This window comes from Schistocerca cancellata, chromosome 5, assembly GCF_023864275.1.
Source record: "Schistocerca cancellata isolate TAMUIC-IGC-003103 chromosome 5, iqSchCanc2.1, whole genome shotgun sequence".
Lineage (NCBI taxonomy): Eukaryota > Metazoa > Arthropoda > Insecta > Orthoptera > Acrididae > Schistocerca > Schistocerca cancellata.
The window spans coordinates 450,821,747-450,847,710 of NC_064630.1; the positions used below are offsets into that span (position 1 = coordinate 450,821,747).

The window sequence follows — 25,964 nt, forward strand, 5'->3', positions numbered from 1 at the left end:
GTTCCAGTACTCTTTACGTCTATCATACTTACGTTTTGGCGAATGCTATGTACCTCCCATGTAGTATAACTTTGTATAAGTGGATTCATTCACTGTTCTCGGATGGAAAAAAGAAAAAAAAATCTAAAATACACCATCACGTGGATTTATCCGTTTTAACACAGTTCTGAACGACGGTGTCATTAATTATTTCCCGGAATTTTTATTTTTATTACTTGAAACTACTTGCTTCCTATCTGTCAGTCTGTTAACAATTTTTTTCAAAGTGATTCAACAAGTTGATGAGAATAGCGTTGACCTGTACTAGTAATATTTTTTTCGCGTCATTCTCAGGCACATTTGAAATCCGTGAGAAGTGAACATTCTAATATTCTACTAAATCACTTTACTGAAATAGCTCCTTACTGTGCCAATGTATTACCTATAGTAACATTTCGTTATTTTGACTAGAAAATATGCCCTTCACAAAGTTATAAATAGTTTAAATACTGTCCCACTTCCTTTAGTGTGCTACGATATAATCTGCTTTACTTCGACTCTCATACCCAGATTAGTCTGAAAAATAATTCTAATTTAACATAATGGCAAATACCAGATCGGTCTCCATTTTTATTCAGGTAACCATTTTCAATATAGTGCACAGGTGACCTTTTTTGTCAACAATATGAGCAGGCATCAAGAAATAGGAAACAGTAACTGAACTTCGCTGCTCAAGTTTTGGATTAGAGAATGACCTACCCTCCGGGTCTGAAACAGTTATCTAAATGAAGAACAGAGAGTGTTTTTCATTGCACTAACAGCGGTCACGGTTTCCCAAAAACATTCTTCTAGTATATGTACAAGACAGCTAGGCATGAGGTCCGACACAAACAAATTTTATAACAACAATTTTTAAAGATTTCAATGAGACAGCAAAGTCTGTCTGAACCGGTTGTCTGAAGATAAAGAAATTTTTATGCGATGTTGCCTTTCGAAAGTTTCTACCAAGTGAAACAGATTACTACTTCTGATTTCTCAGAATGGGAAAATTCAGTCTTCTGGTCTAACATGTCCGCGGGTGCAGGGATGGTTTCAGAAATGCAACATTTTCTGTAAAGCAGAGAATTCGTAATCAAAAAGTGGAACACGTTAGATGATCATCAGGTTGGCTTTAGAAAAGGTAAAGGCACCAGAGAGTTTGTTCTGAATTTGCGCTTGATAACGGAAGCAACATTTAATAAGAATCAGACTTGTCGCCCTAAGCAAAAATACTGGGTAATGTAAAAAGAAGCAAGATGTTCGAAATTCTATGTTAAAAAGGTTAACGCTTAAGGAGAACATGGGTTATGTACAATATTAACAAAAAAACAACAACGAAAATTAAGAATGGGTGCTCAAGAACGAATTGCTGGGATTAGAAATGGTGTAAGACTGGGATGTAGCCTTCACCCTCATAGTTCAGTCTATACATCGAGGAAGCAATGGTTGAAATAGAGGAAACGTTCAGTAACGGGATTAAAATTCAGAATGAAAGGATATCATTAATAACATACGCTGATGAAATTACTACCCTCAGTGAAAGGGAGGAAGAAACACACGACCTGTTAAATGGAATGGTATAATAAAGAGACACTATAGATTGACAGTAGAACGATAACAGACGAAAGTAGTTAGGAGTAGCAGAAATGAGATTAGCGATAAACTTAACATTAAAATTTCGTACCACGAACCAAAGAAAGTGAAGGGATTCTGCTGCCCTGGAAGCAAGATAACACATGACCGACGGAAGGAGGAAGACACTGGATGCAATTGTTAATGCAGTAATGAGATTATCACGCGCCAGGTGTCGAAAATGTGTGATCTGATTACCACAACATGTTTCGTGACTACGTTGTCCCATTATCAATCACTTAAAGGCTGAAGACGGGTTATGCTCAATCTCGAGAAGTACAAGAAAGTTCTAAATGTTTGACGATGCACGTCTGCTGCTGACTTATCACTTTTAACTTGCTTGATAGTGGTGTAATGTAAATCCCGAAATATTTTGTGGGAAATAAATCAGAGTTTCGACAGCTGATACGTAATTTTCTCAGCAGTGATCCATCATACAGTGACACGAAGGCCGGCCACTATGGCCGAACGGTTCTGGGCTCTTCAGTCCGGAACCGTGCTGCTGCTACGGTCGCAGTTTCGAATCCTGCCTCGGGCATGGATGTGTGTGATGTCGTTAGGTTAGTCAGATTTAAGTAGTTCTAAGTGTAGGGGACATGACCTCAGATGTTAAGTTCCATAGTGCTCAGAGCCATTTGAACTTTGAGTTACACGAAGGCTTCACGATAGTTAAAGACGATATCATTAGAAACGAAACCAAATCTCGGGTAGGGATGGAAATCGGCAATTACCGTTCAAAATAGCCACTCCATCATTCGACTTAAGGGAAATTTCAGGAATCTTAAATCGGCAAGACCGGACAAGGATTTGAAATGCCGTCCTTCCGAATACCAGTCAGAGTACGGGAAACACCTAGCTCCACAGTTTGTCTAAGGAAGCGATTAGCTATAAAACGTATATACGGTACTATTCGCCAAATCTGTGGAATAGAACGAACGCCTATAAAAGATGACGGGACTTGTCCAGAATAAAACAGCTTGAATGACTAGATGAAAAGGTACAATTTGGCTAATAACAGGTGATACAAAGATGTGTAACAAGAAATGTTTTCAAATGTGTGTGAAATCTTATGGGACTTAACTGCTAAGGTCATCAGTCCCTAAGCTTACACACTACTTAACCTAAATTATGCTAAGGACACACACACACACACACCCATGCCCGAGGGAGGACTCGAACCTCCGCCGGGTCCAATCGCACAGTCCATGACTGCAGCGCCGCAGACCGCTCGGCGATGTGTAACATCGTTCTTCAGTTTCTCCAACAATATATCAAACATGAAGAAATTTGCACATAAGTTGCCATCCTTCTTACAGTGAATCTTTGATGTAGATACACAAATAGCGTATAAGATCGCAACGGAATCTGAGTTCAGTCCCTCCTGACGAATGATTTCATTGAATCCAGAGTTAGCTTGTTCTGAGTAGTCCACTACACCGTGTGCTTCAAAACGTTTTCCACGTCAACATGTTTAGCATCGAAAGAAGAAAACAATTTATTATTAAACACAGAAATAATTAGAGATAGAAAATATTAAATCGCAGGGAATGGACCCAATCAACTGAACCTTTGCCCTCGTTGGTTCCGAAGTACATCGCATAGTGCGTAAAAACTGCTAAATGAATTTCCAATAAGCTTGTGGAAAAATGTTTTACGTCCCAGCACGAAAACACCCCTCACCCCTCCCCCCCTCCCCTTTCGAATAAATGATTACTGCCCACCTTTCGCGGACATCCATTTAAATTCAAACGAGTCCCTGTAATTCAAAGGCGCGCACTTAAAATGGAAATGACGCAGCGCGGTTTTCAATTGCCTACTGCGGGATGACGTGCGCGCGTCACAGATGATGGCCGCAGCGACCCTCCGAGGGGACAGAGCCGCTGTCTGCTGGGGCTGTGTCCGGCACCCGGCCGGAGAGGGGCAGCCGGCGGAAGCATTCTGGACACACGTACACTGTTCCTGGTTTAACTTGTCGTTTGTTGCAATAATATCCTCCCGAATGTTTGACCTCGTCATACGCGTTAAAACTTCTACTGCAGGCAGCTTCCATCAGGATGAGTAATGCGTTCCACAGAAGCCGAAATGTTCGTAGTTTTTCGCATATGACTGGAGCACACATGATGAATTTTATCATATGGACTCCGACCGCGACAGCCTACGCTCTCATATTAATGCTTGTTCTACGGGCCACAGACATACAAAGCCACTCATTGTTCTTTCACATCTTACCCAAATGAAACAGTGCGGTAAGTTGCTAATATTGGCACTGTCAAACTCTTTGGAGTGCATTTTGGAGTATTTATGTAGAGCTATACAGGAACAGGATAACAACGTGGAAAATCCGTAAGGAATGCATGCATCAGCATAAATGGAGTTGCTAACCAAACTTGCATGTTGCGCTGTTGTATTTGATCACTAACGGCACCTGTGCAATGTCGTTAATACATTACAAGTGTCAGTCGCGGTCAGAACAGTGTTCTGTACGGTTCTGAGTGCATCGTGTCTTAGATAAGTGAAAGCAGTCGTGGCTCTACTTGCTGGCGCTCGTATGGTGGTAACAGCGATAGCAAAAGTGTTTCGTGTTGCAAGAGGGACCACATCGAAGAATTGTAAGCAGACAGGGAAATAGGAAAACCGTCATCCGCTAAGTTAGAACGTGGACGAAAGTGTGTGTTGAATGATTGTGACAGAGGTACTTTATAGAGAATTCTGATGAAAAATAAGACGACGACTGCTCTAGTGTCACTGCGGAACTGAATCTCGCACTGGCGAACACTATCTGCGCCAAAACAATACGAAGGGGGCTCCATAAGGTGTGAATTGCAGGGCGCGCCGGATTTCCGAAACACTCATCAGCAATGCAGATGCCCTTAACGGAAGAAACATGGTGCCAAAGTCATCAAACCTTCAGTGTGGATCAATGGAAAAAACTCATCTGATAGGACGAGTCTTGTTTCACACTATTTCCAACTTAAACGTGGTGTCAAAGTCATCAAACCTTCAGTGTGCATCAATGGAAGAAACTCATCTGATCGGACGAGTCTTGTTCCACACTATTTCCAACTTTTAGGCGAGTTAACGCCCCAAAAGTGAAATATGGTGGCGTTTCGGTAGTGAGTTTTGCAGCCATATCATGGTGTTCGATGGGTCGCGTGGTTACCCTGCAAGGTTGCTTTACAGCCAAGGATTGTGTCCATTTTGGCTAATCAGATCCATTCCATAGTAGAATATTTGTTCCCCAGTAGCGATGCTGAGTTCCAAGAAGACAGGGCTCATCTTAACAGAGCTCACATCATCCAAAATTTGTTTTGTAAGCTGGAAGAGTATGTTCGTATTTCTTCTGGCCACCGCAGTAAATTGATCTCAGTATTTTTGTGTATTTTTTATCTACTTTGGAGAGAAGGGTGCGTGACCCTGTTCATCTCCATCATCATTGCCTGAACTTAACACTCTTTTGCAACAACTCCCTTCGTAACCTTACAGGACCAGTATGTATCCGTTCAGTGATGACTAGAAGCAGTTTTGAATGCCAACGATTTTCGTGCCCCGTACTAGGCACGGTAACGTGTTGCGTTTTTGCGTTCTCACAATTCTGTTCACTCCCTGTATGTAGAATAAGTACGGCTCTATACGATTTTGAATATTGAAAACAGGTGCCCAGAGAAGCACAATGGACCTGTTCCTGATGAACAGGGTGAATCTGAACTTCACCACTCGAGATTTGGAGGTAGTTCAGTTCATATAATGAAAGAAGAACCCTTATCACCTGGGCTGCACTACGATGACAGTCATTTATTTCGCTCGATCAGATTGAAATGTCACTACGTCAATTGTAAACCCCTAACATGGTGAAAAGACCTTGTTCTCGTATGCTATGCAAGTCACATCTTTGGCTGCAATGCGAAAGCGTATCTGATCGGAATATTTTGAGCGTGGAGTCATGATGGCCAATCAAGCTATTGTTCCGATAAAGATGAGTTCGCTTCGACTTGTTGATGAGCACAAGTACTCGTACTAGGTTCTCCACTCCAAGATGTGGAGATACAGCGACCAGTGTTTAGAAAAGAAAACATGTACAAGGAGGCAAAAATATTCTCCCATCATACGTTAAAAGCGTAACATCCGATAAACTTCAAATAAACGAAATGAGTTAAACGAAACAGAAACTGCAACCGGTCATTTTCTTGGAAATTATAGTCCATAAAGTGAAGGAGGGAAAATGAAAAAAAAAATTGAGAAATAATTACCTTGTCGGAACGCGAGATGTGGTCCTATGATTACAAGACACCAGTCTGCCCGTACAATCTTTAAAATGGTGGAAGCGTAGTTCTACACCTTGTGACCATGTAAACGGTACTGAACTCCGAGGCACAGAGTGCCTGTACATGACGTTAGTTCATCGTGAGTTATAAAGCGTTATTTTTAAGAATATGGTTTAGAAAATTTTAAAAATAAGCAACCACATGGTGTTGAAACAGAGAGTCTGGAAAACGTAAGTTATTTACAGCAAGACTTTTCATAGTAAAAGTGTGTCAACGCTAAAATACAATAATTTAAAGGAATGTGAACGTAAATAAGAACGTAAAGTCATAGGAAGTTTATCAAAAACAAAAAGGAGATAAAACAGAAGATAAATACTAGTTGGAAACCGTCATATAAAGGAGAAACTGGTCCTTAGATCAAATGATAGTGCCGAACAAATTGCACATAAATTAAATCCTGAATAAAGTTATGCTAAATACGTACTACTATATAATAAATTACTTAGAGAGGAATCCTTATGATCCAGCGCAGCGATCGTTGAATATAGACAACAGAGGAAAGAGAAGCAATCGATCGCGAAAACCGTCGTTTCATGGCGACAGATCTACGTTCCTACTACACTCCTGGAAATTGAAATAAGAACACCGTGAATTCATTGTCCCAGGAAGGGGAAACTTTATTGACACATTCCTGGGGTCAGATACATCACATGATCACACTGACAGAACCACAGGCACATAGACACAGGCAACAGAGCATGCACAATGTCGGCACTAGTACAGTGTATATCCACCTTTCGCAGCAATGCAGGCTGCTATTCTCCCATGGAGACGATCGTAGGGATGCTGGATGTAGTCCTGTGGAACGGCTTGCCATGCCATTTCCACCTGGCGCCTCAGTTGGACCAGCGTTCGTGCTGGACGTGCAGACCGCGTGAGACGACGCTTCATCCAGTCCCAAACATGCTCAATGGGGGACAGATCCGGAGATCTTGCTGGCCAGGGTAGTTGACTTACACCTTCTAGAGCACGTTGGGTGGCACGGGATACATGCGGACGTGCATTGTCCTGTTGGAACAGCAAGTTCCCTTGCCGGTCTAGGAATGGTAGAACGATGGGTTCGATGACGGTTTGGATGTACCGTGCACTATTCAGTGTCCCCTCGACGATCACCAGTGGTGTACGGCCAGTGTAGGAGATCGCTCCCCACACCATGATGCCGGGTGTTGGCCCTGTGTGCCTCGGTCGTATGCAGTCCTGATTGTGGCGCTCACCTGCACGGCACCAAACACGCATACGACCATCATTGGCACCAAGGCAGAAGCGACTCTCATCGCTGAAGACGACACGTCTCCATTCGTCCCTCCATTCACGCCTGTCGCGACATCACTGGAGGCGGGCTGCACGATGTTGGGGCGTGAGCGGAAGACGGCCTAACGGTGTGCGGGACCGTAGCCCAGCTTCATGGAGACGGTTGCGAATGGTCCTCGCCGATACCCCAGGAGCAACAGTGTCCCTAATTTGCTGGGAGGTGGCGGTGCGGTCCCCTACGGCACTGCGTAGGATCCTACGGTCTTGGCGTGCATCCGTGCGTCGCTGCGGTCCGGTCCCAGGTCGACGGGCACGTGCACCTTCCGCCGACCACTGGCGACAACATCGATGTACTGTGGAGACCTCACGCCCCACGTGTTGAGCAATTCGGCGGTACGTACACCCGGCCTCCCGCATGCCCACTATACGCCCTCGCTCAAAGTCCGTCAACTACACATACGGTTCACGTCCACGCTGTCGCGGCATGCTACCAGTGTTAAAGACTGCGATGGAGCTCCGTATGCCACGGCAAACTGGCTGACACTGACGGCGGCGGTGCACAAATGCTGCGCAGCTAGCGCCATTCGACGGCCAACACCGCGGTTCCTGGTGTGTCCGCTGTGCCGTGCGTGTGATCATTGCTTGTACAGCCCTCTCGCAGTGTCCGGAGCAAGTATGGTGGGTCTGACACACCGGTGTCAATGTGTTCTTTTTTCCATTTCCAGGAGTGTATTTCATAGTCATCCTCAGTGCTGAAAATTACATAACAGAAGAATCTGTAACAGGTAGAAGATAATTAAAAACCTATCATAAGTGCAAACGTAAGTACTACACAGTTATATACCATGTAACAACAGAGTGTCACGTAGTAAACCATATTGACTGATTTAGAGAAGGGATGTCAAACCCAGTGGCCTCATTCTGCCTAAAGCAAGTGTCACAGTGGCCCAAGACGTGAGCGTCTATCACATGAATGTTAAAAAAAACGTTTATGTAATGTTACGATAAACCGAATTTTTTCTATGTGAAACTGCCGCCACGCGAAGCTATTCTCTCTTTGACTCATGCCGTTCTCAACACTCCCGTCCGTAATATAATTTAACACCCACAGTCCCGTTCTTATAACCGACTAGTCCGCAAGGTGCACTGTTCTGTTAGCTTATAGCTACTTCAGTTGTATCTGCTAGACTACAGATTTAGAGACGTATAATTCAATTAGCTTATGAAAATACAAGCAAACTGTGTGCTATTTCTCCAGTTGTGATAAAGAACCTCTTTCACTGTAGTTCTGATCACTATGTGCATTGTAAGTTAGAACTCTACATGTGAATTACAATTACTGCCAGTCTTTGCTATCTAACAGTACCGTAATTCTGTTATAACAGGTTTAATTTGATTTCATATCCACAGCTACAAGTAAAAACCAGATTTGAACATAAACATCTCTATAGTGGGCTTCCACGAAACTTTTTACTATCATGTGCAGTTACTGCGATAGCAAATGATCGGTGTAAATCAAAATGTGTTTGTACTGCATGCGATGGCGGAAGTTGCTTCCTGGCCTTTCGCCACCTCGCAGCGGTAATCATTCACATTCCTATCTCACCCCACCCACAGTATAGAACGTTCTCTATAACGTGGTTTTATTGTATGGCCTGCCGCAACAACTTGGCACCTGTCTTAGATACTTGTCGGTAGATGTCAATAGTCATCGTCCGTCCACCCACGCGAACTAATAGAATCTCTGTTGGTCTTCCAGAAGTCACACCTAAGACAAATATCCCTTGTTATACAGTCAGGCGTTATATATCTCATCTTCGTTTGGAAGCACATACATTTGTGAAAAGCTATTTTCAAGAGTAAAGCAGACATATAACAAAAAAAAAACTCCAAAGTTTTTGGTGAACACCTTGAAAACACCCTGATATTTGCAATCACTTCGATCGATCTTCCTATCGATACATTAGTTATCTAAATTCAAAATCAAATGTCACATTAATATGTATGTTTTGGATTTACTTACATATAATATTATTCATGAAATTTCATAAATAAAATATTAAATCAATTCCATCTTGCCTTTTTAGAATAAAGAATCATAAATTTATAAATTATAAATTGCCTAAATGTGCTAACTATATACATACGAGAACCACCCCGCCCTTTCCTTTTTGCTCAGTGGTGATTTGTTGTGTGTGGCCCAAAAATACTTGTTTTCTTCCAACGTGGTACAGTTAAGCGAAAAGGTTGGACATCCGTTATATAGGGCATACAAGAGTCTAACACGAGCTGACGCCGTTGCTTACATGGTTGAAAAGGGAAGAAATGTGACATCTGAGACGTGTGGTGCCTTCTACTGAGGCATCGATGAGTAGCTAAATGATAGTGAAGCCATATAATTTTAAATTTTTTTTAAAAATGTACCGAACAATAAAACGACAAGTAATAGTTGAACCACAAAAAACAAATCAAGTGTGTGGAGCCATAAGTATAGCCCGCACTATATCAGCATGTACAAGATGGCACTACAAACTAATAGAAGACATTCTATTAAAGTCCCATGCAACAGCGAAAAGTAGAATGTTAAAATGATACACAAAATTAATTAAAGTGTAAAGGAATAGATGCTGATTATTTCAATAAATTACATAGGATGCTAAGTAAGTCACGAAACCAGCTGAGGAATAAGCTAAACCGCTTACTTTAATTTTTTCACGTTATGTCCCCAGTAGCAAATAAAATTGTAAAAATAGTGTAGGAAGTTAAAACAACATGTCTAAAACATATAATGATCCGACTTAGAAATCTGAACAACTCGTGGAGACGAGATATACTAACAATTTGAGCCATATTATGGCGATAACACAAACGCCGGTAATACATTAAGCAACAGGACAGATCTTGCTGTCTGCTATAAACCAACGTTGTGACCATTTCACTTATTGTTAAATGTATTGCATACTGGGATACAGCAGTCCTTAAGAGGGTGAAAACAGTACCAACGTAAATAATAAAAGCGTAATCGAATATTGACTCCCTAATCGGCCAAACAAACAAGTAACCTCGGTACGAACTTTATACCTCCTTTTTTCTTAAAGATGTTACTCGAAACACTCGTGGAAATGGGTATTTTTCACCACGATCTGCTCGTTGAGTACGTGGGCGTCAAAGGATCTCCGATGGCGACAAATCTCTGTCTTCTCCAATAGAGCTATAAACCATCCCTTCCCTGCACGATGAAATAACTTCATTTTTGACAAGCAAAATGGGATTACATGTCCGCTCTTGAGCAGGCTACAAGTTCACTGTGCCCGACTTTGCCGGATGTAACATGCGTAGCATTCTGGACGCACTATTTTGTGTACGACAGATACAAGTAGAATATTTTCTTATCTACGCTATTAGTCAAAATCAACTTTAAGTTTTTACTTGAGAAAGAAATGCTACTTTATACTTCCCCAGAGTTGACATATTCCTTGTTCGAGTACGACAGTTAAATGTACCTCTTGGTACAATCTTCTTTCCACCGATTTGAATCGTGTTGTCATTCTGCGTTATTGTAGCACTTCTTAACAGTCTTTTTGTAAATATTAAATACGTTAGTAGAAAGGCAGGTATTCGTTTCTGAAACTGCGTCAAATTCTAGAACGCACTCTTTTTGAGAAAGTGATAATTTTAACAATCTGTTAAAAGCAAAAACAATGTGATAAAAGCAAAATGAAAGAACGCATTTTTCTGCTGAGATGGTTGACTTAACTCTTAAATTATTATCTAATTCGTATAAGATTTTTACGAAATATGCCAAAATTTTGTTTGCCATCTACTTTCTTGATGTTTATGTCAAGAAAATTAAAGGATCCATCTATTCCATTATCACGCGTAAATTTAATTTTGTTCTTGTGATACATTAAATTTATTTACAAATTTCTCCATTTTCTTGTCATTACCATGAACTAGCGAAAGGGTCTGTTCCACATACCTGAAGTAATACAAAATTTATCTCACTAAGCTGGCACTCTCGAGTAAGAACTTATTTTCAAGATGGTTAGTAAAAACGTCAGCCACAACACGTGAGACAGCACTTATGAAAATACCCTTCACTATTGTATTTAAAGAAACTGCAACTTAGAATTAAGGAAAGGAAATCAAGAAACAAATCTAATTCAAGTTGTCATAATATTTTCTGATCTAGAAAATTATGTCCAATAATCATAACATTCTCAATCGGTATATTTGTATAAAGAATACGAATATCGACGAATGCAAATTTCTTAGTATTCGCTATAGGAATGTGATGAATTTTTGTAACCCGCTCGCTGCTCTTCGTAACAGAATATTGATAATTAAACAGGTCCAACTGAACTGTCAACCACAGGCCTCACAGGAAGTTGTTCATTATGGACCTTAAAGTTGGGTAGAATAGATTCATGACTCTGAGTTGTTATTTCTGTGTAGGGGTAGTAATTTCATTACATTCCTTAAGCTTATCATTCCATTTTTTGGATGTCTTAGTAGTTAAATCTGTATCAAAGCCCGATACACTACTCTCGTTGCAAATAAATTTACGTGTTGTGTTAATGTAGTTGTCGATATAACGACAATCGATCTACTTATGTCTGCCTCCCTGATAATCATCTCCACTTCTCACAGCCTCTGCATTATAGCCTTGTCTATCATCCTATCTGTCTTGTAATTTGTTTGTGATCTGTTAGACTCCTTGGTGATAATGTTATTCGCTTCGACTGCAATCCAATTTTATTCAAATTTAGAAACTTTTACTCCGCCAACTGCAAGTTTCATATGAGTAATAACGTCTAAAATTGCTCTACGATGTACTATTGTATTCGTATTATATTTCGAATCTCTCTTTATCATTAATTGTTCTTCATTGGAAACGTTGATTTTCGTAAGGTACACTGCATTTGGCAAGGAATTAAACTTTGCATCACAATGTGTTTTGGTATCAAATATATGATCAGTTAAATCCGACTCCTAGCATGGATGATACAGCTACGAGGGGGGTTGCAGAAAGCACTCTGTTGAAAGGACCACTCATCCACGGAGTCGGACAGTACTTTGATTTTAACAATGGCATTTGCCAGAGATTGGTGGATTTTTATGGATACTCCAAAGAAACCCACAAAGAGATCTTCCATGGAATAATTCACATTACAGAATCTAAAGGGCTTTCATCTGAATCAGGTAAATGAATACAGTGCTGACAGTGATCCAGTCAACACCAGCAAAAAAATTTGGTTTTTGTGTTACTGATAAAAGAAAATCGTTAATTTGACAGCTAACTGCAACTGTCGTGTCATAAATCATACAATAAAACATCATTTTGAAACACTTCCAAATAATTTAGAGGTATTAGTCATCAAAATCTACATTGAATTTGGTCTCGCAGCATTAGATATTCAGTCACTGAGAGGATTTTCAGCGTTTTTAGGTACAGAATTGAGGGAAATGTTCCCAGATGTCTGTGCAAGGTGACTATCGCTACTTCTTGAAATTTACAGATTCGAATGCTGCTAGCGTGCCATCAAGTCATACTTTATTTGAGAGGACGAGGAAGAATTTTCAAGACTGATCTGGCAGTTTGTCATATCAAATGGCAAGCGTGGCGTTGAAGAAACTGAACATTCTTTTCCTGAATGTTATGTTCGTGTTCCTCATATTTTTCCCCTGTCTGAAACTGCTAATAGAAAACAGAAAAACAGCTAATTTACTTCTGCTGACTAGGACAGAATAATAAGGAACCTTAAGAGCAACCTTGGGAACAGGAAACAATATAAATTTTTAGGAAAAATATTTCATGAAATCCTGGAAGAAATGTCAGAATCACAGAGGTTGAGTTTCGAAAAGATGCGAAATCTTGTCACACTGGATAGATTATTTGCCGCAAAACTACGACTTCTCTGAGAACAATGAGTTCAATCAGCTTACAAATTTTCCACTTAAAAGCAAGAAAATTTTCATCTGCAATGATAGTATGTTATAAAAGTTACTGACAAACTAAATCTCCATTGCATGAAGATCAGTTATACAATGAATTCTGTGATTTTCGGAATTCACATTCTGGACTTCATAAAAGTAAAGCAGAATACCACATTTGTGTAGACTTCTTTAAGCAGCAGACCCCAGTTGACATTTCTCATTTCAAATTGCTTAGCCTTCTATCATAAATATTCCCAGTTCCTAACAGTAACACATTAGATGAAAAAAACTTGAATATGGTGAAGAACCACGAGTCAGAAGAAAGTAATCTCATGTCCATTGCCTTAGTTAACAGAGAAGTTCAGATAAAAATGAACTTTTCTGAGAGTTTCGTAAATCCTCGTGTTTTGTGATAAAGAGGGGGGACATTGACAGACTACAGAAAGTAGCAAGTTGCAACAAAATATGTATTCAGAAATTCCAAAAGTGATCAGGTTGCTATTTTCCAATTCCTTCAGTAACTTTATATCTCTATTTTTATTTGATCTTTGAACTGCACATATTATATTGCCTGTAAATCGTCATTTAAGAAAAATTTTTGAATGAAGAGAGAAGTCTTTCTATTTATTTTTGTTTTAACGCAATGTTACAATCACATTTGATATGTTTCGAAATGACATGCATAACAAATTAGTTATATTACTTATGACATTTTTAGGAATCCTGACAGATATGGCCGAGTAGTTCTAGGCGCTTCAGTCTGGAACCGCGCTGCTGCTATGGTCGCAGGTTCGAATCCTGCCTCAGGCACGGATATGTGTGATGTGCTTAGGTTAGTTAGGTTTAAGTAGTTCTAAGTCTAGGGGACTGATGACCTCAGATGTTAAGTCCCGTAGTGCTTAGAGCCATTTCAGAGATGACAAGTTACTCTCTTACCTATTTTTCGAATATGGAAAATTACTAAAGTTTTTGTTGCACCTTGATACACCTTGAGTGGGTCTCTAGAAAATTAACGACCTGAGCAGATGTTGATGGAGCGTTGGTAGCACGCTAAAAGCATGAGGTATTTTTATGGTTCTTAGCTCATAGAAATGGCTTGTTGGGAGTTGGAAGCAATTGGCGGCTAGCCCATCCCTTAGTAAATCTTGCGGGTTAGGCCCACAGCCATACAGGTCAGACAAGGCAGCCCCTTGTTGAGACAGATCTCCAGTAGAACAATGCCGTGCTACCTGCCATGGTACCAACGGAAGCATGGGCTGGGGCTATGGTCTGAAGGAACGCGTCTATACAGTGGAGTCATAAACTGGGCATTGTGTGCAGAGCCACATGTAATAAAAATTCACAAGTTTTCGTGTTCGCTGATACTGCCAATAGGCCTGTGACCCGCTTCCATCAGCTGCCTCGGTTGTATAAGAAACTCCAGTATCTGAGAAACGTTTTGAAATACAATCTTTATTACATCTCATAGCTAGGACTAACAATCTCCAAGGCACAGGCGATTTAGATAAAGATCTTTGAAACTGTATCTTCGCTTGTTGCCGTGGGAAATGAGATGACTTTGGAAAAAAATCGTCTCTTCCCCCTCTGTGAAAGCTTAAGGAAGCCAGTAACTGGCAGTTTCTTTTCTTTTCGGAGATGCATGTTTCTTACCTCTTGCTCTGAGTTTGTGCTGTCATGTGGGAGGGGAGATTTAGCGCCTCTAGAGCCTTGTGTTTGGCTCAAGACAGGCTGGAGGCAGTGTCGTTTGTGCAGTTTGCGGGAAAACGGATTTTTTTTTTTTCTGGAGAGGTGCGAAGCACTCAGGTGCGGGACTTTGGTCTAGAAGCACTTCTGGTCTAAGCTCCAGCACGTGTGGTTGTTACTTGGGACCTGTCCTGAGACTGACTTCACTTGCGAATAGTTTAGACTCGGGAGCCCTTTGGTGAAGTTCTTACTGTACCGACAGTTTGACTTCGAAGGTCTCTGATTACTCGTTTGCAGAGGGCACACTTATTCGTTTTCGGTTTACCAGTCTTGACGTATGGTATCCTTGTGCGCTCTATGTATAAGTGAGCCCAATTGGTCCTTGGTACGACCAGCGAACGGGTGTGTCACACACTGAAATGTACCATGATTTCAGGGCTCTGGTGCAGAGTAAATGGCGATCTGTCAGCCTGATTGATGGACCTTTTTTGGATTTCTTTCGTGGCCGCGATCATTTCACAGATGCCGCCTCCAAGTCCCACCTCCGCCGCAGACATCTCGCCAGCTGCAAGTTACATCCCTGCACAAAGCGAACAGGGTAATGTACTGCTTCTCCGGCATTGTCCGGGTGTACAGATCTCAACGGGCTCTTGCACTTAGCTGCACCTACGTAGAGAAACTACAGTAGATTTGATCAATCGAAGTCTGCTCAGCGTCAGATCAATTTAGATTGCGTTATCCACATTTTTAGGGCCACAGTACTTGAGTCACTCCACTAGTTTATCTGTCTCTGCCACCCAGGATCCTTCTCCAGAGTAGTCTTAAACCAACTGTCAGTTGTTTACGGTGTTCAATTAATAACTTGTTTTGCATAATTAATGTCTGTTTTTTGGAAAAATAAATGTTGGAGCACTAAAATTATGCCAACACAATCAATCCTTTAAACAGCCCCCACTTGGGTTATCTTTCAATGTATCAGCATTTTAGTCGTTCCGTGTGAACAAGAAGTTGTCCAACCCCTGATGTCTTGAAAGCGGATTCCCTTGGAGCGCGTATCTTCAGTTTAATGACTTACTACTTACATAACCTCGAATATAGTTTTATGACATCTAGTTTCTTTTTTACGTTCTTAGAGCAACGAAAAGGTTTGTCTGTAATACCTTTCCTCATACATCTGATGATGAAATAGGTGGCGTTGTATGAAGTAATCGAAGTGAATTAACAATTACTTCTTTTTAACTTCATTAAAAATGTTTAACACCTTCACCAACATGTTGACCCTAGGAATCTTTTACGGGATTTTTCAAATACTAGCACAGGAAGTTTGTCCAAATTATGATGGAATGGAAGGTTGCAGGGCGAGGGAAATTGTACGTTCAGAAACACTATATGGTCTCTCATTATATTTGCTGCTGGCTGTGTTGGTTCTGATATCCGTTTTAGAGTCGATACCCTCTACATGAAACAGCGTTACTGACATTCACATTGATTATCGCGTAATATGAATACCGAAGTCATGTTCGCTCTCGTAGTATTAAACTGCTTTCTCTTGCTTCACAGGCTCAATGATTTCTTCAACATAACTCTTTTAAACAGCGCTACACGTGGCTGTACGAAATGAATAACAAAGTAAATTAGTCATCCTCTCTATAATCAAAATCATCGTTTTCCACGTTTGTAATATGAGAATTAATACGGTGTAAAATACATTCTCCTTTCCCATTTACGTGTTTGCCGTATCCCCTTACAATAGGCAGCACCCACAGAGCAGAAATGTGTATCAGATAGGAGTAGTGTTTTGCGTACTTCGCCAACATAAAACCTGAATTGTCTTGTGATTTCGTTATAACGCTGATTGTTCACATTTTGCACTAGAGGCAATACTTTAATGTCATACATCTCTTAGCAACATCACTGGCCAGTGATAGTACGTATTCAAATGAAAATACGCGAAAGACGGAACAGTTATTTATCATACTTAACTGCCACAGAGTCATGTGACTTGGTAAAACAACGTTTGAAGACAAAATAAATAAAAAAAAAACCTGTGCGCAGAGCCATTGCTCCATAGACATTCCTACATCCAAGCAGAACTCAGTGATCTTTACGTAATACTGACACTACAAAGACCATCGAATAATTCGCATAAACAAGACTAACAATAAAATAATTTAGTTTTACAATATTCTTCCATATGATAAATAAATTAAAATATCGCAACATACTCCAAAATATTTGTAGAATATATATGAGATGCGCTAATTAGTTATCTCGTTGGAGTGCTGCGTTAACTGCATTACATGTCGAATTTCACCATGGAGCTCGGTAATTATCCTTAGATTAGTTATTGTAACATGCGAAGGTGATATTTCAAGCTACGGTTGAGTATGTTTTACATCAATTTCAGTATTAGTCTCAGTTCTTTGCACGGTATTCTAAGAATTTACGCTTGATTGCCTTTCGTAGTACTGCCACTAACTGTATGAAACTCTTTAAATAAATGTTTAGTCGTTTGATATGTGAGGAAGTAAGTTTTAGAATAGTTTCATTAAATGCTCTGTCTTCCTCCCCCCCCCCCCCCCCCCCCCCCCCCGTCATGAACCATAGACCTTGCCGTTGGTGGGGAGGCTTGCGTGCCTCAGCGATACAGATAGCCGTACCGTAGGTGCAACCACAACGGAGGGGTATCTGTTGAGAGGCCAGACAAATGTCTGCTTCTTGAAGAGGGGCAGCAGCCTTTTCAGTAGTTGCAGGGGCAACGGTCTGGATGATTGACTGATCTGGCCTTCTAACACTAATCAAAACGGCCTTGCTGTGCTGCTACTGCGAACGGCTGAAAGCAAGGGGAAACTACGGCCGTAATTTTTCCCGAGGGCATGCAGCTTTACTGTATGGTTAAATTATGATGGAGTCCTCTTGGGTAAATTATTCCGGAGTATAATAGTCCCCCATTCGGATCTCCAGGTGGGGACTGCTCAAGAGGACGTCGTTATCAGGAGAAAGAAAATTGGCGTTCTGCGGATCGGAACGTGGAATGTCAGATCCGTTAATCGGACAGGTAGGTTAGAAAATTTAAAAAGGGAAATGGATAGGTCAAAGTTAGATATAGTGGGAATTAGTGAAGTTCAATGGCAGGAGGAACAAGACTTTTGGTCAGGTGAATACAGGGTTATAAATCCCAAATCAAATAGGGGTAATGCAGGAGTAGGTTTAATAATGAATAAAAAAATAGGAGTCTGGTGAGCTACTACAAACAGCGTAGTGAACGCATTATTGTGGCCAAGTTAGACACGAAGCCCACGCCTACCACGTTTATAAGCCAACTAGCTCTGCAGATGATGAAGAAATTGATGAAATGTATGACGAGATAAAAGAAATTATTCAGGTAGTGAAGGGAGACTAAAAGTTAATAGTCATGGTTGACTGGAATTCGAGAGTAGGAAAATGAAGAGAAGTAAACATAGCAGGTGAATATGGATTGGGAGTAAGAAATGAAAGAGGAAGCCGTCTGGTAGAATTTTGCACAGAGCATAACTTAATCATAGCTAACACTTGGTTCAAGAATGGTTGTATACATGGAAGAATCCGGGAGACACTAGAAGGTATCAGATAGATTATATAATGGTAAGACAGAGATTTAGGAACCAGGTTTTAAATTGTACGACATTTCCAGGGGCAGATGTGGACTCTGACCACAATCTATTGGTTATTAACTGTAGATTAAAACTGAAGAAACTGCAAAATGGTGGGAATTTAAGGAGATGGGGCCTCGATAAACTGACTTAACCAGAGGTTGTACAGAATTTCAGGGAGAACATAAGGGAACAATTGACAAGAATGGGGGAAAGAAATACAGTAGAAGAAGAATGGGTATCTTTGAGGGATGAAGTAGTGAAGGCAGCTGATTATCAAGTAGGTAAAAAGACGAGGGCTAATAGAAATCCTTGGGTGACATAAGAAAAATAGAATTTAATTGATGAAAGGAGAAAATATAAAAATGCAGTAAATGAAGCAGGCAAAAAGGAATACAAACGTCTCAAAAATGAGATCGTCAGAAGTGCAAAATGGCGAAGCAGGCGTGGCTAGAGGACAAATGTAATGCTGTAGAGGCTTATCTCACTAGGGGTAAGATAGATACTGCCTACAGGAAAATTAAAATCACCTTTGGAGAAAAGAGAAACCCTTGCATGAATAACAAGAGCTCAGATGGAAACCCAGTTCTAAGCAAAGAATGGAAAGTAGAAAGTTAGAATATAGTGGGTCTATACAAGGGCGATATACTTCAGGGCAATAATTTGGAAATGGAAGAGGATGTAGATGAAGATGAAATGGGACATATGATACTGCAAGAAGAGTTTGACAGAGCACTGAAAGACCTAAGTTGAAACAAGGCCCCGGGTGAGGACAACATTCCATTAGAACTACTGACAGCCTTGGGAGAGCAAATCCTGACAAAACTCTACCATGTGGTGAGCAAAATTTATGAGCAGGTGTTGACAGATGTGAAAATTACCGAACTATCAGCTTAATAAGTCACGGCTGCAAAATACTAACGCGACGAATGGAAAAACTGGTCGAAGCCAACCTCGGGGAAGATCAGTTTGGATTTCGTAGAAATATTGGAACACATGAGACAATACTGACCCTAGGACTTATTTTAGAAGCTAGATTAAGCAAAGGCAAACCTACGTCTGTAGCATTTGTAGGCTTAGAGAAAGCTTTTGACAATGTTGACTTGAATACTCACTTTCAAATCCTGAAGGTGGCAGGGGTAAAATACAGGTAGCGAAAGCCTATTTACAATTTGTACAGAAACCAGATGGCAGTTATAAGAGTCGAGGGACATGAAAGGGAAGCAGTGGTTGGGAATTGTGTGAGACAGGGTTGTAGCCTCTGCCTGATGTTATTCAATCTCTATATTGAGCAAACAGTAAGGGAAACAAAAGAAAAATTCGGAGTAGGTATTAAAAACCTTGGAGAAGAAATAAAAACTTTGAGGTTCGCGGATGACATTGTATTTCTGTCAGAGACAGCAAAGGACTTGGAAGAGCAGTTGAACGGAATGGACGGTGTCTTCAAAGTAGAGTATAAGATAAACATAAAAAAAGCAAAACGAGGATAATGTAGTCGAATTAAATCCGGCGATGCTGAGGGAATTAGATTAGGAAATGAGACACTTAAAGTAGTAACGGAATTTTGCTATTCGGGGAGCAAAGTAACTGATGATGGTCGAAGTAGAGAGGATATAAAATGTAGACTGGCGATGGCAAGGAAAGCGTTTCTGAAGAAGAGACATCTGTTAACATCGAGTATAGATTTAGGTGTCAGGAAGTGGTCTCTGAAGGTATTTCTATGGAGTGCGGCCATGTATGGAAGTGAAACATGGACGATAAATAGTTTGGACAAAAAGAGAATAGAAGCTTTGGAAAAGTGGTGTTACAGAGGAATGCTGAGGATTAGATGGGTAGATTACATAACTAATGAGGAGGTATTGATTAGAATTGGGGAGAAGAGTAGTTTTTGGCACAATTTCACTGGAAGAAGGGATCGGTTGGTAGGACATGTTCTGAGGCATCAAGGGATCACCAGTTTAGTATTGGAGGGCAGCGTGGGGGGTAAAAATCGTAGAGTGAGACCAAGAGATGAATACACTAAGCAGATTCAGTAGGATGTAGGTTGCAGTAGGTACTGGGAGATGAAGAAGCTTGCACGGGATAGAGTAGCGTGGAGAGTTCCATCAAACCAGTCTCAGGACTGAAGACCACAACAACAACAACAACAAATGCTCTGTAGCGTTGTAAACCATAAAATATACGTTGTACGTCTCTACGTACCATTCATCCATTGATAATTCCACTGTAGGTTGGTTCGTAATGGTCAGAAACGGTCTGACAGTCTGAAAAGCATTTGGGGTCTCGCAGAGTAGGTTGTGCTACGAAAAATTGTTAAAACACCAGACTTCGTGCCTTTTCCGACTTAATTAGTAAAGAAATTAGTCAGTCAGGCCGATGAGAGCGCAAAATCAAGCTACCCAACAGGGAGGGTGTCGGCAAATGTGTTCTTCGTTGCTTTCCTTAGACTGAAGAAGCGAGCGATAGAAAAATTGTACGTGAGACGATGGTGAATATGAAACCCGAGCCAAAAGCATAGCAATTCCTGTCCTGTCATCTGCGCTATGGGAACAACTGACACCAATTGTATCTGGCGGGTGGCCTGATTTTGTGTGCGCAACTTGCTGATTGGCTAACTACAATACTAAGTAATTCGGAAACGGTGCAACGCAACGAACATTTTTTTTAACAATTATTTCCCATCACAACCTTCCCTGAAATACCCTTATAAGCTTTTCAGAGTGTTTTTGCCACGCACTATATTTAGGGTGATTCCTTGTTGATTTGACAAGATTTCAAGGATGATGGAGAAGAGTAATGTATCAGTTTGAGGGAAGGAAGCCACTGTCCGGAAACGACCAAGTCTTAAATTGTTCTGATATCTCGGAAAACGAAGTTCCTCCACTAGAAGCTCTTTGCTTCCTATATTTTGAAAGCAGATAGTAAGGACCAAAAGAAGAATAAATTTTCTGAAAAACATGGATTATAAAATGCGTACCTGAAAAGCTATGAGCACTAGTTCAGCAGAGGACATGTTTCACTGTGGCAAACATACACAAGTGCTCGTAGCTCTTGTGATATGCACTTTAGTGCTCATGTTTAATGGACGCTTTCTTCGTCTACACACTACCTTCTCACAAAAGATGGAAAGCAAAGGGCTTGCAGTGGATTATGTCCACTGTCAGATGCGGCGGCGCTGTTTTCTCTAACGTTGCACAGGGTATTTTACAATGTTTTGACGATTTGGGATCTGAATAACGCACTCTAAAAAAAAGATAAAACTATGGTGGTGCCGTCTGTCAGTAGTGTGGAGTGACAGCATTCGCCCCAAGTACAGGTCAGTAATCATGCTATAGTGGTCGAGACACGGTGGAGTGCTGTTTTCACTGCGGCGAATCCGTCGTGCGCGTACAACGTGCCCTTCGCAAGCATTTCAAGGTTCAGCCGCGATATCCATTTTCTGTTCGTGGAACAATACTAGACTGGGTAAGAAACCTCCGTGCCACTTCCACTGCATCAGATCGAATCGTATCGAAATTCAGCCATCCCTCGAAAAACCTTCCAAACTCCCGAGAACATCGAAAGTGTGCGTAGCAGTCTGCAGGCAAGCCCTCGTCTCTCGTTACGAAAATGTGGTTCCAACAACACTTTACCACATGTCACCCATTCAAAAATACCACGTAAGTTCTCCATGAAACGTCTGGTAATTGCATAATTTGCAAACGCTCTTCTGTCGAACGGCCATCTCGCGTGCCTTATTTAAACGTGCCAGTTTTACACCTGTGGGGTTATTTAAAGGAGAGAGTGTACTCCGACCGGCCGAGAAGTTAGGAACAGATAAAAGATCGAAATCGCGATGAAATTCCAGAATTCCTGCAGCAGTTACGGAAGATGGGTTCAGAAACTAGGCAAACGTTTCGAGTATTGTGTAGCCGTGTGTGTTCGTAATTTGCCCGATGTACTATTTCGTAAAATTCGTTTCGCGATTAGTTTGTATGTTATTCAGATATGAAATAGTCCAGTGTGAAAGACCCTATGTATGCAGTAAACGAAAGGTTTACATGCTAAGAATGCTGGCATATATACAGAATATTTAATGTTCTATTGGAAAATCTTAAAACCAAATTTTTTTTGTGAATAGAAGAGTTACACTAGAACTTTTTGACCCTGTTTCTATCTTGGAGGACTATATGGCATATATACTGAAGGGCCAAAAAAACTAGTACACCTGCCAAATATAGTGCATGGCCCTAGCGAGCAAGCAGAAGTTCCGCAACACGACGTGGCATGGATTCGACTAATGTCTGAAGTAGTGCTGGAGGGAACTGACACAATGGATCCTGCAGAACTCCCTATAAGTCAGTAAGAGTACGAGGAGCTGGACGTATCTTCTGAACAGGCATCCCAGTCATGGTCAATAATGTTCCATGTCTGGGGAGTTTGGTGGCCAGCGGATGTGTTTAAACTCAGGAAAATGTTCCTAGAGCCTTTCTGTAGCAATCTCGGACGTGTGAGGTGTCACGTTGTCCTGCTGTATTTGCCCAAGTCCGTCGGAAGGCACAATAGACATGAATGGGGGCAAGCGATCAGACAGGATGCTCACGTACGTACCACCTGTGCGAATCGTATCTAGACGTATCGAAGGTTCCATATCACTTAACTGCACAGGCTCCACACCATTACAGAGCTTCCAACAGCTTGAATAGTCCACTGTTGACTTATAGGACCCATGAATTCATGAGGTTGTCTCCAAACCCATACACGTACATCCGCTCGATACAATTTGAAACGAGGCTCGTCCGACCAGGGAACATGTTTACAGTCATCAACAGTCCAGTGTCGATGCTGACAAGCCCCGGGCAAGGCGTACAGCTTCGTGTCGTGCAGTCATCAAGGATACACGAGAGAGAGCCTTCGGCACCGAAATCCCATGTCGGTGGTGTATCGGTGAATGGTTCGCTCGCTGACACTTGTTGATGGCCCAGCACTGAAATCTGCAGCAATTTGCCGAAGTGTTTCACGTAGAACGACTCTCTTCAATCGTCGTAGGTCCCGTTCTTGTAGGATCATTTTCCGGCCACGGGGATGTGGAGATTTTATGTTTTACCGGATTCCTGATATTCACGGCACACTCGTGAAATTGTCCTGGGGGAAAATCTCGACTTCATCGCTACCTCGGAGATGCTCTGTCCCATCACACTTGCACCGACAATAGCGCCACGTTCAAACTCACTTACATCTTGACAACGTGCCATTGTAGCAGCAGTAATGTATCTAACTACTGTGCCAGACACAGGCGTTACCGACCGCAGTGCCATATTCTGCCTGTTTACATATATGTGTATTTGGATACATATGCCTATACCAGCTTGTTTGGCGCTTCGATGTACAACAAGTGTTTAATTGGCGCGGCAGTGGACTACAGCCACGTTTCTCTCACAGTTCAAAACGTCTATGTCGATACATAATGGCAATTTTGGCTTTTCGTTTTTACCTTTCCTTATAGCATTTTTCACTTGCTTCGCCGTAACTGACAAAAGCCGCTGGTGTGCGCAGGCCGGCCCCGGCCTGAGGTGACGTGGTGGCAGGGCGGGCTACTGCGCGACGCCTCCATCGACCTGGTGACGGACGCGGTGACCGTCAACCGGTGGTTCGTGTCGAGCGTGCCGCGCTCGCTGTGGAACAGCCACGTCGAGTGCCGCGCCGCCTCCTCCAGCCTCATGCGGCCGCTCGTCAAGAGGGTCCACCTGGACGTCTACCGTGAGTACCAGCCGTAGCACCGCTGCAGCAGCGGCCTCAGACACTTTGCAGAGGACGCAGCTATTAATAATGTAGTATATATATATATATATATATATATATATATATATATATATATATATATATATTATTGTATATGTATCATAGTGATTGGTTGTAATTAATATTTGCTTATCTGGAACGTGGACGTTTAATTATTTGGTATCAGACGCTTGACAATGGCTTTTTCGTAAATGCAATGTTATTCGTAGTTGACCGTGAAATGTTGCTCAAATAATCGGACTTCGTATTTAAATCGTTTCCAAAGACTGCTGCGGTAGGTGCGGACTCAAAATCTCAATATTAGAATAATTTGCCAGCCATGTCAATACGTCGTACAGAGGTGACGGTCTATTTCATAAAAATAGAATCTTTACAGAGTCGAGTGCCTAGTGAGATTGCAACTCGCAGTTCAAATGGTTCAAATGGCTCTGAGCACTATGCGACTTAAGTTCTGAGGTCATCAGTCGTCTAGAACTTAGAACTAATTAAACCTAAATAACCTAAGGACATCACACACATCCATGCCCGAGGCAGATTCGAACCTGCGACCGTAGCGGTCGCTCGGTTCCAGACTGCAGCGCCTAGAACCGCACGGCCCAACTCGCAGTGTTCTCATATAACATAAAATATGGCGGTGTGCCAGTTAACAAAATATAAGTGCTTCCCGCCCAAGCTATTGTTCAAGACCTACTTCTTCTTAATGAAACATAAGAGTGTCGTAACTGTATTTTTGTTTTATCAGCGACATAGCGCTGCAGTTCTGTGCCATAGGCTTTATTTATTTGTCAGAGACTAATTATTTAATTAAGATTTCGCGTTTCCGAGGAAACTCACGCACGGCATGCAAATGTGCCTTTATAGTAGTACCGTATGAGAAAAAGGAAAACTTCGCAAATACTCGGTAAGATCGTTTGAGGAAAGGTGAACTTCCACGGGTGGCGCGGCTCGTCCCATCGGGGTTTCGAATCCTCCCTCGTGCATTAGTGTGTGTGTTGTCCTCAGCGTAAGTTAAAGTTAGATTAAGTACTGTCTAAGTCTAGGGACCGATGTCCACGGCAGTTTGGTCCCGTAGCAACTTACCGCAAATTTCCGAGGTGAGCTTCTTAGCCGAGATCGCTTGTAGACAATTGTTATTGTTGATTACCGGGTCCAGTAAGCATGGTTACTGTCTTCAGATCTCGATAGAAGGTTATTACACGTCTCCTATACCAGCCGTGCAACAACTCTTTCTAAAACGTTGCCAGCTAAGCGGGAGATGAGACGAAAACGATGTATCGGTAAGTCAACGTTATAACCACAAAATTCAGAGTAATAGGCGAAATGCTGGTGTCCCATAGCACACGATACTTCATTGAAGCCCTTACAGCGGTGCTTTGCAATGAAGTACACACCCATGTCTCGGATCACACATGGGCATTTCGAGAAATACTCTGAACGTGGTTTTAATGTTGACTTCTACATCTACATTTATAATCCGCAAGCCACCCAACGGTGTGTGGCGGAGGGCACTTTACGTGCCTGTGTCATTACCTCCCTTTCCTGTTCCAGTCGCGTATGGTTCGCGGGAGGCACGACTGCCGGAATGCCTCCTTGCGCGCTCGAATCTCTCTAATTTTACATTCGTGATCTCCTCGGGACATAAGTAGGGGGAATCAATATATTCGATACCTCATCCAAAAACGCACCCTCTCGAAACCTGGACAGCGAG

At 41.7% G+C, this 25,964-nt stretch overlaps 1 protein-coding gene across 1 annotated transcript in view; it reads left to right on the forward strand.

The window, feature by feature from the left end:
* LOC126188598 (hemicentin-2-like) overlaps positions 1 to 25,964 on the forward strand; it is a 1,730,700-nt gene that overhangs the window by 752,424 nt on the left and 952,312 nt on the right. The window contains exon 5 of the mRNA XM_049930200.1: positions 24,011 to 24,214. Within this exon, the coding sequence (XP_049786157.1) occupies positions 24,011 to 24,214 (204 nt within the window). The remainder of the gene's footprint in view (positions 1 to 24,010; positions 24,215 to 25,964) is intronic.